The sequence below is a fragment of the Dipodomys spectabilis genome, unplaced genomic scaffold (genome assembly GCF_019054845.1).
Source record: "Dipodomys spectabilis isolate Male_0828 unplaced genomic scaffold, ASM1905484v1 ptg000069l, whole genome shotgun sequence".
Taxonomy (NCBI): domain Eukaryota; kingdom Metazoa; phylum Chordata; class Mammalia; order Rodentia; family Heteromyidae; genus Dipodomys; species Dipodomys spectabilis.
Window position 1 is genome coordinate 1548843 of NW_024870746.1, and position 15561 is coordinate 1564403.

The window sequence follows — 15561 nt, forward strand, 5'->3', positions numbered from 1 at the left end:
GTTGTGTCAGGGACTGTGGTTTACCTACCTAGTGAGTCCCTGAAAGATTCCTAAATAGGCAAATAAGCTTCAATGAATTAGAGAGAATGGTCCAAATTTCTTAGAGCACAGAGTCAGGAATCCATTCTTTGGGACCAAGTAGTCTTTTCTACTAATGTGCAGTAGCTAGACTGATGTAAAGGGTCAAACAGTGAGTTCATCCTGAGAGAAGAAGAGCTGGGGGTGGGAGATACTGCACTAAAGCACTGTTGATCTGATTTCTCAGACTTTCTGTTCTGAATGAACCTATCCCCCATGTTTTAGCTCCTGAATTAATACGAGCAATTTCTTCCTTTGATTCATTATCAAGGACTCTCAATCCTTTCAGAGCTGACCCCTCTGAGAATCCAATAGATGCTGTGAATCTTCTCCCTACCAAAATGTGTACATATATGTTGTCATGGTGTTTTCAGCTTTTTAAAGAGAGAGAAGGAGAGAAAAATATTCAACTTCCTGTTTCTGGTTTCTGAGTCCCTCCCCAACATGCTGAGTGGAGAGAAAAGTTGTGAGTTTTCTTCCTGCCTCTGGTTCCTTTTTAGGTAGCTTGATCTACCCCAGCTCTCAGCCTTCGCCTACATTCCTGGGATGCTCTGGAAAGTAGCATGTACTCCATCAGAAGGAACTGGTTTTTGACTCTGGACCTACTACTACTGTCTCTCCTGGTGACTAGCATGCAAGGTATTTTCTGCCAACCATTTGCCTGTGATTATGCATAGGAGGCATGGGAAGCATGGTCAGATGGGAAAGGAGATGGGGTGTAGCCCAACCCTAGAAGTAGGGCTGATCTTTTCAACAGCTTCTCCCATTATAGTAGCAGGGATATGGTGTGTTTGGTCAGCTTGTGTGTGTGTGTGTGTGTGTGTGTGTGTGTGTGTGTGTGTGTGTGTATGTGTGTACACCAGTCCTGAGGCTTGAACTCAGGGTCTGAGCGTTGTCCTTGAGCTTTTTTGCTTAAGACTAGATCACTACCACTTGAGTCAGAGCTCTACCCTTGGGCTTTTTAGTAGAGATGAGAGTCTCTAGGACTTTCCTGCCCAGGCTGACTTCCAACCTCCATCCTGAGCCTCCTAAGTAGCTGGGTTTACAATTGTGAGCCATTGGCACCCAGCTAGGCAGCCTTCTTTCCTTTTGGAGAATGGAGTTCTATCTCAAAAGAGGTGGAAAACCCAAGTGGACATGACAAAAATGAGGCTTGAGGTGATGAGGAAGTAGGCCCCTTATGCTTCACCCCATGGTTGCTAGAAGTTCAGAGAAGTGTTTTTGTATTTTAAATAAGAGGAAGCACTACACGAATAGCTGCCTTTTGATGTTTAGACATCTAGTGTTCCTTTAAACCTTCTTTGAGAGTTTTTTCATATGCAAGAAGTTCTGTTCTGAGATAAATGAATAATAAAAGTAAATACAATGATGATAAATGGTATCATTTCCCCCAGAGATAAGTCATAATTATAGGATAATTGTTTCTGGATAGAGTTTCTATCAGGGTCCAAGAGGAGACCCAAGATGCCTTGGTATAAAGAAACCTCAAATACCTGTTTGTTAAGAGCTCAGGTCTACTCTTCTGCCACAGCTTATCTTGGTTCTCCTCACGCGGCTAAGGCCTGAGCTTTTTTCCTTTTTCTGTTAGGGCGGCCTAACCATCTTCAACCAGGAACTACCTTATCAGGCCAGCTGAGAATGAGTTAAGCTTTAGTCTTTCTTGCTATTTCCCTAAGTAAGTACTCAGGTATTTTTTTTTTAATTTTCATTGAAGGGTTTTGATGATCAGCACTATGGTTAAAATGAACATGAGGCAGTTACAAAGCATCCAAAAATTGTGAGATGAGTTAGAAATGTCTAGAGGAAATGTGACTGATCATTTATACAGGGCTTCTCAGGGCAGCAGTCCTTTGGTCTGGTTGGTCTGGGCTGGTCTATGACTGTGAGTGTAAGAACACACTGCTTTTCAGGACCCTTTGTAACTATGTGGCCTTGTGGGACTGCCTCAACTCAGACAACACTGCTATGGCATCTGCAGTAGGGTTTGATGAGAAGCATTGGCTGATGTGAACATCAACTGTTGGTAAAGATACAGCTGCCAAAACTGGAATAGTTAGAGATTTTCTATAGTCTGGTCAAAAATACCTGGTCAGTTATTCTCTGGACTTTTCATTTTGGGGGTTTCTTCTTCTTCTTTTTTTTTTTTTTTTCTTTTTTGTCAGTCGTGGGGCTTGAACTCTGGGCTTGGGCGTTGTCCCTCAGTTCTTCAGCTGAAGGCTAGTGCTCTACCACTTGAGCCACAGCACCACTTTGGTTTTCTGGTGGTTTATTGGAGATAAGAGTCTCATGGACTTTACTACCTGGGCTGGCTTTGAATTGAGATCTTCAGATTTCAGCCTCCTGAGTAGCTAGGATTACAGGCGTGAGCCACCTGCACCCAGCGGAATTTCCATCTTTTCGACTTCTCTTCTAGTGTGTCCAGACACGTGTTCAAAGTTTGACTCATCTTTATTCTGGCTTTCTACTGCTTTTTAGCAGGCTTTCCCAATAGTATGGCTAATAATAAGAGTCACCACTTACTGCGCTCATGAACGTGGTGGGCGGGAAGTTGTGTTCAGCACTTTTCACCCAGGACCTCTCACATGTTTGCAGCAAGATCACCATGGGACTTAATGGTTTTTTTGGGTTGTTTTGTTTTCACTCACATGGCTCTCGGCCTTACCCCAAGGAAGACTCAAAAACAACCAGAGGCCTGGCACCACCTAGTGGTCATTGGGTGATGTTAACTTGTAATAGACAACATGGGAGAGGCACAGGCAGGATCATATCTGTTCCTATTATGATCTCTTTTGCTCAAGACTAGCACTTCTACCACTTTGAGCCACTGCGCCAGTTCCAGTATTCTGGTGGTTAATTGGAGATAAGAGTATCACAAACTTCCCTGCCCCGATGGCTTTGAAGCTCAATCTTCAGATCTCAGCCTCCTAAGGATTACAGGCGTGAGCCACCAGCAACCGGCTTGGTTCACTCTTACCCCAGATGAACTTCTTCTCTCCTTCAAGTCTTTATTTAGACATGATCAACTCTAAAAACTATATCTGTTAGCCATCAATCCCTACCAATACTCATGAGTTTTTCTATTTTAGGATTTCTCTTTTGTCATAGCAATCATCATTCTTAATATACTATATGACAGAGTTAATCATTGTATTTATTACTTACACTGCTAGCTCAAAACTCTTTGCTATTTAGTTCATTGATGTATCACAAGTGCCCTACATACTGCCTGGTTCATGGTTCTCAGCAAACACTAGTCTTTCTTTTTTGGGGGGGGGTCCTGTCGTGGGGCCTGAACTCTGGGCCTGGGCGCTGTCCCTCAGCTCTTCAGCTCAAGGGTAGCGCTCTACCACTTGAGCCACAGCGCCACTTCCAGCTTTTTTCTCTTTGCTTATGTGGTGCTAAGGAATTGAACCCAGGGCCTCAGGCATGCAAGGCAAGCACTGTACCACTGAGCCACCTTCCCAGCCCAAACACTAGTCTTTCAACATCCTTTGACTCAGTCTCATCTCACCCAAGGAGATTTTCCCAGTATTTCCTTCACCCCTTTTCTCTACACTCTTGATAGAATGTAGAGCTGGAGAGGCTCTCTCCTTTGCAATCAATTTATTTGAAAAAAATCTCTTGGCATGAAAAGAAGGGAGAAAACCAGGGTGAGTTCAGTGTCCTTTCTCTTTATTGTCTGGGATGGAATTAGTGAGATTATAAACAACTCTCCTTGATCCTCCAGCTTAGTTCTCCAGTTTCAACTTTGACTGAATTCCCAATGGGGGACAAGTAGCGCTCATGAAGACCGTATACACCACTCCCAACAGAAATCCCTTTCTTCTTCCCGGGTCCACTATCCCAAGTTAAAACCTGGGCAACATTGCTTTCTATGACATGGGACTCATTCTCTCTGACTTTTACCAGCAGATAGTTCAGAACTGGAGAAGATTGTGCTATCTGGCAGCAACGTGACTCTGCAAATCTCTGAAAGCCTACCAGAAAATGCCACCTCTGTAACTTGGCTCTACACCATCAAACAGAAGATTGTAGAATATGAGCGAAGCAGACCTCCTAAATACTTTGATTCTGCATTTAAGGACAGGGTCAAACTTGATCTTCAAAATGCTGCACTGCACATCTATCCAGTCCGAAAAGGAGACAACGGTACCTATTACTTGAGAGTGATTAAGGATGCAATCAAACAGTGGATGATATCCCTGAAGGTGCTTGGTGAGTTAAGTGAGTCAATGACAGCTCCCTCCACGACCCCGGGCAGATACTGGCAGTGACAGGACACTTTCTGGGAGAAAGAGAAGAAAACCTCAGGACAGGCTTAAGTCACTTCCCCTGGAGGTAAGTCTCCTGGGAGTAAGCCTGGGCTAGTACAGTACAACATTTAAAACCCTTAGTCCTGCCTAAAATACAAGATGCTTGAGAGGTATAGAAGGATCATGATTTAAGGCCAGCTTAGGCAAAAGTTAATGAGAATTTATCTTAAAAACTAATCAGGCACAGTAGTGCAAGCCTGTAATCTCATCTCACAATGCCCATTCAATCATGAAATTATCAATGTTTGAGTCCATTGATGAAATCAGATGGGAGCAAAGACTTTATCACATTAGCTGCCCCCTCTTTTTTGGAGAAAAGGAAAGGACAAATAGAAATAAATCATAGCAAAAAATAGATTATTTCTTCTATATTTTGTCCATCCAAATCAGTTCTGAGCTTATTTTATTTTATTTTATTTTGGGTCCAGTCATGGGGCCTGAACTCTGGGCCTGGGTGCTGTCCCTCAGCTCTTCAGCTCAAGGCTAGCGCTCTACCACTTGAGCCACAGCGTCACTTCTGGCTTTTTTCTTTTTTGCTTATGTGGTGCTGAGGAATCGAACCCAGGGCCTCACGCATACAACGCAAGCACTCTATCACTGAGCCACCTTCCCAGCCCATTTTGTTGTTTTTGATGGTGGTGATAGTACTGCAATTTGAATTCAGGTCTTCACCTTCCTATCATTTGAGCCATGCCTCCAGCCCCCCTAAATTCATCTTGATGCATTGTTGAATTTGGACTTTATCAGACTTATGGGAAAAGATATTTTTTAAATGTTGGCACAGAATCTATTAAGGAGATTTTTGGTATTGTTTTGTTGTTTAACTTACCAGGACGATACATTATTAAAAACAAACAATCAAAACCACTTTCACGTACAAAGAATATGGGATGGGGAATAGTGATTATACTTAGAGTCAGACAGAGTTGGGTTCAAAGTTCTGGGTAAGTGATATAAGTCAGGCACAAAAACACAAAGACATGTGTAAGAGCTAATAAACTTCATGTCATAGAAGTAGAAAGTAGGGCAGTAGTCACTAGACATTAGGAAGGGCAGAGGGGAGGAGAAAGAGAGAGGTTGGATAATGACTTCTAAATTCAGTTAAATAAGAAGAACAGGGCCTATGGTTTTGTAGCACAATAGGACAACAATATTCTACCACTATTTAATGTACGTTTCAAAGTAGCTAAGAAAAGAAGCTCAAAAATGCTCAACACATAGATTTCAGAAAGTTTTGAAGAGAAGAATGCTGATCTCCCTGATTTCCTCACACATCGTATATATGTGTCTGATTATCACATAGTACCAATAAATACATGCAATTACTATGTGTCATTAAAACTTAAAAATATAAAATAAAAGTTGAAAGATTGTGTCATCTCTATGCCCATGTATGCAGGGCTCTTCTATTAACAAATTACCAAAAACCAATTTGCTGTATTTTATCAAAAAAAAAGGAGAAGCTATTTTAAGAAACTAGAACTATTTAGAACAATTCAAGAAATATAGAATAACCAGAAAAGGCCAAGGGAAGGATTTCTGAGAATCAGGACCAGTCTGGAGGGGCTAAGCTTAGGAAACTGTGGGTTGAATCTATTGATCCCAGCCATTAACTTTACTTTTCTCTCAAAGTTTATATTTTTGTACTTTGGAGTTTAAATTCTCAAGAGAAAGTTGATGGATTTACCCCACTTGGTTCAGATGTATGTGTCTGAGCTAAACATTTAGGTCAGGTGGAAATAGAGAAATTGGTTCCTGGGGAAGCCTCAAGGTGTTAGGTGAACAATTCCTGCAGCAGGGCTAGGCTGAGATATAATGGAAGAGAAGTTCACTTCAGAGCCATATTATCTTCATCATATTATAAGAATAAGGGTGCCCACTTTTTAGTGTTGTGAGGATAAAAGCAGACAATGAAAATGAAAAAAAAAAATGAAATGCTGACACCATGCAAACAAGTGTTGCGTTAGTCCCTACCAGCCAGGTGGTCCCTGGTCAAGAGGCCAGAATACCTTCTCACTCACTTTCTCTATCTACATCATGAAGCCTGAAATTCAGAAGATCCTGGAAACAGGAAAATCTCATATGGTTTTGTCCTTATAAATGAGCTCTTCAAGACCACAAATGAACTAATGAATAAAATTTAAAAGCCCCTATTTTTACTGTTTACCTGCATCTATAAATTTCTGCAATCATGGCTGATTCCAAGGTACTAAAGTTTTTTTTACAACCATGTGGCAAAATTTTTGAATACCGAAAGTCCACAAGCTGGTTTGGTTCTAGCACATCATGCTTGAGGCAAGACCCTTGGGATGTGGAAAGTAAGACCCCCAGGATGTGCTGAGCAAAGGAAGCATGCTTCAGGGCAGCTTAGTGCACGTACTCAGTAGAATCCTTGCCTACCAGGTTTAAGGCCCCAGGTTCCATCCCCAGCACTGCACAGAAAAGAGGAAGGAAACAGACTGAAGCCAGACCATCCCAGCTGGTTCCAGTGCTAGGCTTATCATGCAGAAAATGCAGGAATGTTAAGGCTAAAAACACAGAAACTGGTGAAAACCAGTATGCAAATTGTTCCATTGAAATGTGTAGGAAAAGGGCACCCAACATGGCTTCATGGAGCAGATTAAAGGAGTTCAGAGGCCACATTGTAGCAATTTCCTGATTTCTCCTCCCCCCCCCCCCCCCACATATACATCCAGAGATAACCTCATCTGGTAAACTCTCTGTTACATTTTAATCCTAATCAGCATACCTAATACTGGCAGGTATTTTACCTTGGACTAGAATGGAAAAATTATACAGGATTTTAAGTAAACAACCCTTAGTTTAGGATGAGATACTGAGCCACAGGAGAAGCTGCTGTGTTGGTGCTGTGATCTCCATAATGAATTCAATGCTTACACTGAATAAAAAACATTTTTTTTTCAGGCTGAGTGTGGTGGTACATGCCTGTAATCTGAGCACTGTTGGAAGCTGACGCTAGAGGATTGCAAGCTTTAGCCACAAAGCAAGACCTTGTCTTAGAAAGAGGAAGGAAGGAAGGAAGGAAGGAAGGAAGGAAGGAAGGAAGGAAGGAAGGAAGGAAGGAAGGAAGGAAGGAAGGAAGGAAAGAAGGAAGGAGGGAGGGAGGGAGAAAGGGAGGGAGGAAGGAAGGAAGGGAGCAAAAGGAAGGAGGGAAGGAAGGAAGGAAGGAAGGAAGGAAGGAAGGAAGGAAGGAAGGAAGGAAGGAAGGGAGGGAGGGAGGGAGGGAGGGAGGGAGGAAGGAAAGGAAGAAAAGAAAGGAAGAAGGGAAGGAGGGAAGGAGGAAGGAGGGGAAAGAGAGGGAAGGAAGGATGAAGGAATAAAAAATAGTAAGGAAGGAAAGAAAAATGAAGGAAGAAAAGAAAGAAAATGTGGCAGAAAACTGTGCTGTCAAAGTCAACCAACCATTCACCACTTGAACGTGTTAGAGGTTACAGGAAGTATCTCTGTAGCTCTATTAGAGTCCAGGGAGATGGAATTTCCTCCAGGTGGCTCTGCAGAGGGCTTTGCCATGTGCAGGCAGGACATTTTACCTCTGGACTTTCCCTGAATCTGAGTTCAAGAATACCTGAGGGACAGACTGGCCCCAAAGTGCAGCTGTTAGAGCAAGGGCCTAGGTATTTCAGACAATTTGGTATGCCAAGTCTGACTCCAGGTTTCTGCTCATATGTGGCCCATCACTCCATTTTGTTCCTGGTTGCCTGTAATGGAATCTGGCTCCCTCTCCTGCACACAGCCAAGTAGTAATTCTTGCAGTTTGAAGTCACCTGAGAGCAAGGCTGCTCACTGGCTCCCTCTGTTGGAGCCACTATAACACTCCTTCATGCTATGATCATAGTCCCTCCCGTAGTTCCATTTGCACTTTGTTGGTGAAACCTTCAAGAATAAACGCCTCATAAATGCAAAAACCCATTATCTCGTTCTATAACATGTATACTGCTTATTTGCAGACCCGGTACCCACGCCTACCATAAACATTGAGAAGATAGAAGAATCGGATGGCAACTGTTATCTAAAACTATCCTGTGTGGTAGAGGACCCGTTTGTGGACTACCTTTGGTATAAGGACTCAGGCCCCTTTCCCATGGAACTCCAGAGAAGTACACTTGAAGTCACTGTGACGCCACACAACCAATCCAAGTCATATACCTGTCAAGTCAGCAATCTTTTAAGCAGCAAGAATAATACACTTTACTTCACTCCACCCTGTACTCTAGGTAAGAAATGTCTCCGAAGGAGCTAAGATGAACATAAGATGACTGTCTTTGAAAAAAAGTGTGGAGATGCTAATCACTTTTCTGGAACAGAATATGGTGGAGCGTTCCAAAGTGGTCTGGGAGGCTTGAGAGACTTGAGTTCTACTCCTGGTTTACTCCCTGCCAGTTGACTTATCCTTTGTGGATCTCAGTGTCCTTACCTGCAAAGGGCATTTGGCATAAGATCTCTGGTACTCCCTCCTTCCCCTGCTCTGACAATGCACACTCTAAAAATCTGACTCCTGGGTAATCATAGGACATTGTGAGCCATTTCTGTGCTACATAGGCTCTATGTCAGGCAGCTAGAGTCATGGTCCCATCTGAGGTCAATCTTGTATTGTCACTTAGTCTTAAATGTAAGGTCTTCCCAGGACCATGTAGGCCCTGGCCTCCTTGCCTCCTGCAAAAGTCTCTACACAGTATCTCTATCACTAGGTAACTGGCATACCTGGAAGAACTCACTTCCCCCTACTCCAAGGTTACATCTTGGGCCCCTACCCCCCCCCCCCCATGCCTCCCATCAGATTGGAGGAAGGTCCCAGGTCCTGAGGTCACATCTATATTCAGTGTGGCCACATCTTTCCTTACCTGGCTGCACCCATTCCCTACTTAAACCCAGGCAGGACATGGGCATGCCCTTTTGGCCATGCCTCTCCATGATGCACGGTGGGGCAGCAGTTCAGTAATAAAATAAACGTCTCTTCTTACCTGAATACCTCATGGCTACCTAATTAAACCTAACTCTTTAATTTACCTTACACTAAACAAGTCATACCCTTTTAAAATTTAAGACTTAAAAACAGATCTTATTATGTTAAGAGAAATAAGCTAGACAAGATGTGTACTCTATCCAACACTGTGCCTGACAAGTCCTTAATGAAAGGAAACTAAATCAGGTTTAGCTCCTTCAAGTCGAGACTCTCAGATGTGAAGGGCCTCTTAATAAATTTGGATCACAATCTCTGGCACTGTGGCCTCATGCTTCCATACCATAAAGTGACTTTTCTGAGCCCTGGAATATATTGTTCCCCAGAATAACCTGTAAGATCAACACTTCCCTGTGATCTCTGTCATATCCAGGCCTCAGGTATCCTGGCTCCTGGGAGCATTATAGTTTCATGGTCTTCCTGGGCTCTGTCTTCTCCTTCATCTGTGCTGGTTTCTTGACCTCTGTTTCCATACCTGGCTTATGAAATTTGTATGTTCTTCCCAGTTAACAGAGTCTGTCTTTCTGGCCTCTACCAGTACACCCTATTCTTCTACCATCAAACATTGGTGTCTGGCCATGAGACCACAGTTAGATTGGACAAATCCAACACTACTTCATATCAATACCACATTCTGAGATCCAGAAAAAAGAAGACACCCAATCCTGTCTCATAAAATGGGAGGGACTGCTCCTCTTCAGAGAGGCTAAAAGCAACAATATAAATACTTCAATTTGAGGGAAAGGTAAATCAATCTTGTCACTTTGTACTACTGTATTATTGTTTAAAAAATCACTAATCTACCCTATTTTATAACTCATTCCCCTTTACTTATGATTTCTCCCTTCTTTCTGCTGTTCTTCTTCCCTTCCTATTCCTTTTCCTTTCTTTCCTATTTCAGTTGCCCTTCTGACTCCCAGTTGGTATAGATGGTTAGTGGGATGGAGAAACAGGAGAGGACAAGGTTTTTTCTTCCCAAGAATTAGTTATGTGCTACATTGTAGAGTTATCTGTCTACACCTAAAACTCTGTCCTCCCTCATTACTATATGGGACTGATTCTTTCCCAGACCCACAGAGCTATCAAGATAACCTTCAAGCACAGGATTCAGCTCAGCCAGTGATATTTAATAGATTTCTGTACTCTTTCTGCTTTGTATCTGGGGAAGCTGAGCTTTTGTAAGGAAGAAGGTGTTCCAGACATATAAGGATTAGATTCAGGCTACAGAAGACTGCTTTCCTTGCTTTAAGAGTTCCCATACCAACATCTAGTACTCCTATCCCTCATCAATACATCAATCAAGATGCCTAGATGTTTATATCTGTTTTCTTGTTCTTTCAGCTAGATCCACTGGAGTAACATGGATGACAAATTGGCTTCTGGTCATGGTGCCCACTATTCTTGACCTCCTACTTATCTGAGATGACCTCTGCTGATTCAAGGGTGGAACTTCAAGGCCAGAGGATTGTACAATAATATTCTTAACCAGGACAGGAGTTCTGGTTATGTGGAACTGGTGTGTTGTTGAAGCACCCATGAGAATTTTAAATTAACTTTAAAAAATGTGGCTGTTATTATATTTTATATCCCCTAGTTATTTTCTAACATCACACAAAGATGTTAATGTATTCTCTCCACCCCCAAATCCCAAATTCTAAGGTTTTTTTAAAGAGCTGCTTGCTTGCTTGCTTTTTTTCCTTCCTTCCTTCCTTCCTTCCTTCCTTCCTTCCTTCCTTCCTTCCTTCCTTCCTTCCTTCCTTCCTTTTTTCTTTCTTTCTTCCTTTTCTCTTTGTTTCAGTGCTGGGGATTGAACCCCGGGACTGATAATTGCTAAGCAAGCACTCTGCTGCTGAATTACATGCCCAGCCCTGCAAACGTTTACGTAAAAAAATTTTTTTTAGGGCTGGGAAGGTGACTCAGTGGTAGAGTGCTTGCCTTGCATGCCTGAGGCCTTGGGTTTGATTCCTCAGCACATAAGTAAAAAGAAAAAAGCCGGAAGTGGCGCTGTGGTTCAAGTGGTAGAGCTTTGAACGGAAGAGCTGAGGGACAGCATCGCCCAGGCCCAGAGTTCAGGCCCCATGACCAGACCCCCCCCCCCAAAAATTGTGGATACAAAAAAATTTTTTTTCTTGTGATGAAGTGATTACACAAATTCCACAAATCTCACAGTATCATGAGATAGTGATATTTAAAGTCACAAATACATTCTAGCCTTCATGAGGCAAATTTTCATGATCATGGCCTATAAAGTTTGTGAGTTCTATGAGCTTTCACAATACAGCTATTTCTTCCACATATGCACATTTCTTTCCTTTTGCTTAGGGTTAGCTGTTCCCTCTATCCCTCTCATTCCCTCCCTCCCATCGCTGCCCTTGGGTTGCTTAGCTCATTTTTATTACTGTCCAGTGCAGGTGATGGGCCCCTCTGTTGTATGTTTTCTCCTGTTTCCCTCTGATTCTGTGTCCTCCTAGTTTCCCTCAGATATGTGCATATGTGTATATGTGGTCAACAGCATGGGGTCATTTAGTAATGATATGACAAGATAAGTAGAGGTTCTTTGCTTCTTGAGTCCTGTTTACGTTGTTGTTATCTCCTTGCATTTTGTATTTAACATCCACATGTCAGGGAGACCATGTGCTGTTTGCTCTTGGCTTACCTCACTCAAAATGATTTTTTCTAGTTCCATCCATTTCCCTGTGAATGCCATTATTTTGTCCTTTCTAATAGCTGCATAATATTCCATTGTGTATAGGTTCCACAATTCTTGGATCTGCTCATCTGTAGTGGGACATCTAGGTTGTTGCCATATCTTGGCTATTGTAAACAGTGCAGCAATGAACATGGAGGTGCATGTGTCCTTGTATCCTGGCTCCTGTTGCTCAAGGTAGATGCCTAGGAGTGGTATGGCTGGGTCATAGGGGAGGTCTATATTTAGCTTTCTGAGGTAGCTCCAGACTGCTTTCCAAAGTGGTTGTATTAGTGTACATTCCCACCAGCAGTGCACTAGGGTTCCTCTTTCTTTGCATCCTCTCCAGCATTTGCCACTGTCTGAATTTAGGATATAGGCTGGGGTAAGGTTGTATCTCAGGGTTGTTTTATTTGTATTTCCTTTACAGCCAGGGGTGATGAACATTTCCTCATGTGCGTCTCTGCCATTTTTATCTCTTCTTCTGAGAAGTCTGTCTTTAGTTCATTTGCCCATTTAGTAATTGGTTTGTTAGGTTTGGGAGGGATTTGTTTCTTGAGTTCCCTGTATGTAGTGGATATTAACCCCTTGTCTGATATATTGCTGGTAAATACTTTTTTTTCTCAATTAGTTGGCTGTCTTTCTAGTTTGGTTGCTATGACTTTAGCTGTGCAGAAAATTTTTATTTTAAGGTAGTTCCATTTGTTGAATCTCTCTCCAATTTGTTGTGACCCTGGGACTCTGTTCATGAAGTTTCTGCTTGTGCCTATAAGTTCAGGTGTCTCTCTTACTCTGACCTGTAGTAGTTTCAGAGTTTCAGGTTTGATGTTAAGGTCTTTAATCCATTTTGAGTTGATGTTAGTGCACTGTGACAGGCTGGGGATTTAGGTTTTTTTAGTTTTCTGCATGAGGCCGCCCAGTTTTCCCAGCACCAATAATTGAAGAGGCTATGCTTCCACTGTATGTCTTTGGCTCCTTTGTCAAATATCAGCTAACTGTGAGCATATGGTTTTATTTCTGGATCTTCTAATCTATTCCATTGGTCTCAGGCCTGTTTTTGTGCCAGTACCAAGCTGTCTTTGTTATTATGGCTCTATAGTAGAGTTTGAAGTTTGGTATTGTGATCCCTTCCATGTTGATTTTTTTTGCCTAGAATTACTTTGGCTATTGTAGGTCTTTTGTTGTTCCATATGAATTGTCTAATTGTTTCCTCTATTTCAGTAAAGTATGTCATTGGGATTTTAATAGGAATTGCATTGAATTTGTATATCAGTTTTGGCAGTATGGTCATTTTCACTATATTAAGTCTGCTTATCCAAGCACATGGAAGGTCTTTCCATTTCCTGGTGTCCTCTATGATTTCTTTCTTTAGGCTTTTATAGTTTTCACTAAATAGTTCCTTTACGTCTTTGCTTAGGTTAATTCCTAAATAATTTTTTGAGGTTATTGTGCATGGGATTGTTTCTTTGATTTCCCTTTCTGCTTGTACGTTGTTGGTGTACAGAAAGGGAATTGATTTTTGTGCAACTTTGCTGAAGTGGTTTATAAGTTCTAAGAGTTTGAGGGTGGAGTTTTTGGGATCATGGAGGTATAATATCATGTCATCTGCAAAAAGGGATAGTTTAACTTCTTCCTTCTTTATGTGGATCTTTTTAATGTCTTTTTCTTGCCTTATTGCTCTGGCTAAGGATTCTAGAACTATATTGAAGAGGAGTGGTGAGAGAGGGCAAAATTTTGGCTAAAATTTTGTTGAGGAGCTTTGCATCTGTGTTCATCAAGGAGATCAGTCTGTAGTTCTCTTTTTTATTGTTGAATCTTTCCTGGTTTGGGGATGAGTGTGATATTGGCTTCATAGAATGAGTTTGGGATAGCTCCCTCTGTTTCTATTTCTTGGAAGAGTTTGAGGAATATGGGTATTAGTTCCTCTTTAAAGTTCTATAGAATTCTGTAGTGAATTGATCTGATCCTGGGCTTTTCCTTGTTAGAAGACTTTTGATTGCTTCCTCTATCTCATTGTAAGTTATTAGTTTATTTAATTGATTTATTTCTTCTTGGTTCCATTTGGGCAATCTGTATTTCTTAAAAATTCATTCATTTCAGCTAGGTTTTCCTTCCTTAGTGAGTATAGATTCTGGAAATAGTTCATTATCTTTGTTTGGATATCTTGGGTGCTAGTTGTAATTTTTCCCATGGCATCCCTGATCTTATGGATTTGGGTCTCTTCTTTTTTTAGTTAATCTTGCCAGAGGTCCATCAATTTTATTGATTTTGTAAAAAAAAAACAGTTTTTGTTTTATTAATTTTATTTATAGTTTTCTTAGTGTATATATCATTAATTTCAGCTCTTATTTTGGTTATCTCATTCTGTCTGGTAACTTTAAGTTCAATTGTTTTTCATGCTTTTCTAGCAGTTTTAGTTGTAACATGCAATTATTTACTTAATTTCTCTATTTTTTTATGTGTGCACTGAGAGCAATAAATTTGCCCCCAAGACTGCTTTTGCTGTGTCCCACAGGTTTCTTTGTGATATATATTCATTTTCATTGAATTGTAGGAACTTTTTAATTTCTTCTTTAATTTCATCTGTGGCCCAGGTGTTGCTCAGAAGTGTGCTGTTCAATTTCCATGTATTTGAGTAATTTCTACGGTATGCTTTGTTATTGAAGACTAGCTTGATTCCACTGTGGTCAGACAGAATGCAGGGGATTATGTCAATCCTCTTGTATTTGCTTACATTCCTAGTATGAACTGTGATACAGTCTATTTTGGAGAAAGTTCCATGGGCTGCTGAGAAGACTGTACTGGGTTGTTGTAGGGTGGAAAACTCAGTAGATGTCAATTAATTCCCACTTGCGATATGGCATCATTTAATTCAGAGGCTTCTTTGCCAATCTTCTAGTTGGTAGACCTGTCCTTTGCTGAGAATGGAGTATTAAAGTCTCCTAGTATTCTTATATTTGGATTTATTTTATTCTATAAGTCTGAGAGTATTTGCTTAATATATTTGGGTGCACCGATGTTTGGGGAGTATAAATTGATAATGGTGATATCCTCTTGGATTGTTCCCTGTATTAATATATAGTGTCCTTCGTCTTTTTGTATTGATTTTAATGAAAAGCTTATTTTGTTAGATATCAGCATGACAACCTCTGCCTTCTTGCTGAGATCTTCCTCCATCCCTTCACTCAGAGTTTGTTTTAATGTTTGGCTGTGAGATGGGTCTCTTGAAGGCAACAAGTGGATGGATCTTGTTTTCTGATCCAATCTGCAGTTCTTTTTCTTTTGATTGATAAATTGAGCCCATTAATATTTATGGTCATTATATAGAGATGCATTGTATTTCCTGTCATTTTCCTGCTTTCCTAAGTTTTTCTTCTTTCCTTTCCTCCTGTGCTTACTTAGTTGGACTTCTAGTGATATCTATCTGATGTGGAACCCTGGTCTTGATTGTTTTCTTCAGGTTATATTTTCTTCTTAAAATTCTTTGTAGTGCTGGCTTATTG

At 41.2% G+C, this 15561-nt stretch overlaps 1 protein-coding gene across 3 annotated transcripts; it reads left to right on the plus strand.

Moving 5' to 3' along the window:
- The first annotated feature begins 542 nt into the window (after positions 1-542).
- On the plus strand, positions 543-11095 carry Cd48 (CD48 molecule). 3 transcript variants are annotated; one of them, XM_042682212.1, is made up of 4 exons: positions 543-717; positions 3988-4293; positions 8360-8626; positions 10714-11095. In XM_042682212.1, exons 1-4 carry the CDS (start codon positions 642-644, stop codon positions 10791-10793), a joined length of 729 nt encoding a protein of 242 aa, XP_042538146.1. In that variant the 5' UTR covers positions 543-641; the 3' UTR covers positions 10794-11095. The 3 variants fall into 3 exon arrangements, with proteins under 3 accessions (XP_042538146.1, XP_042538144.1, XP_042538145.1); XM_042682210.1 differs by lacking the exon at positions 10714-11095 and adding an exon at positions 9879-10191; XM_042682211.1 differs by lacking the exon at positions 10714-11095 and adding an exon at positions 9879-10190 and having other exon boundaries at positions 3991-4293.
- Positions 11096-15561: the final 4466 nt, after the last annotated feature.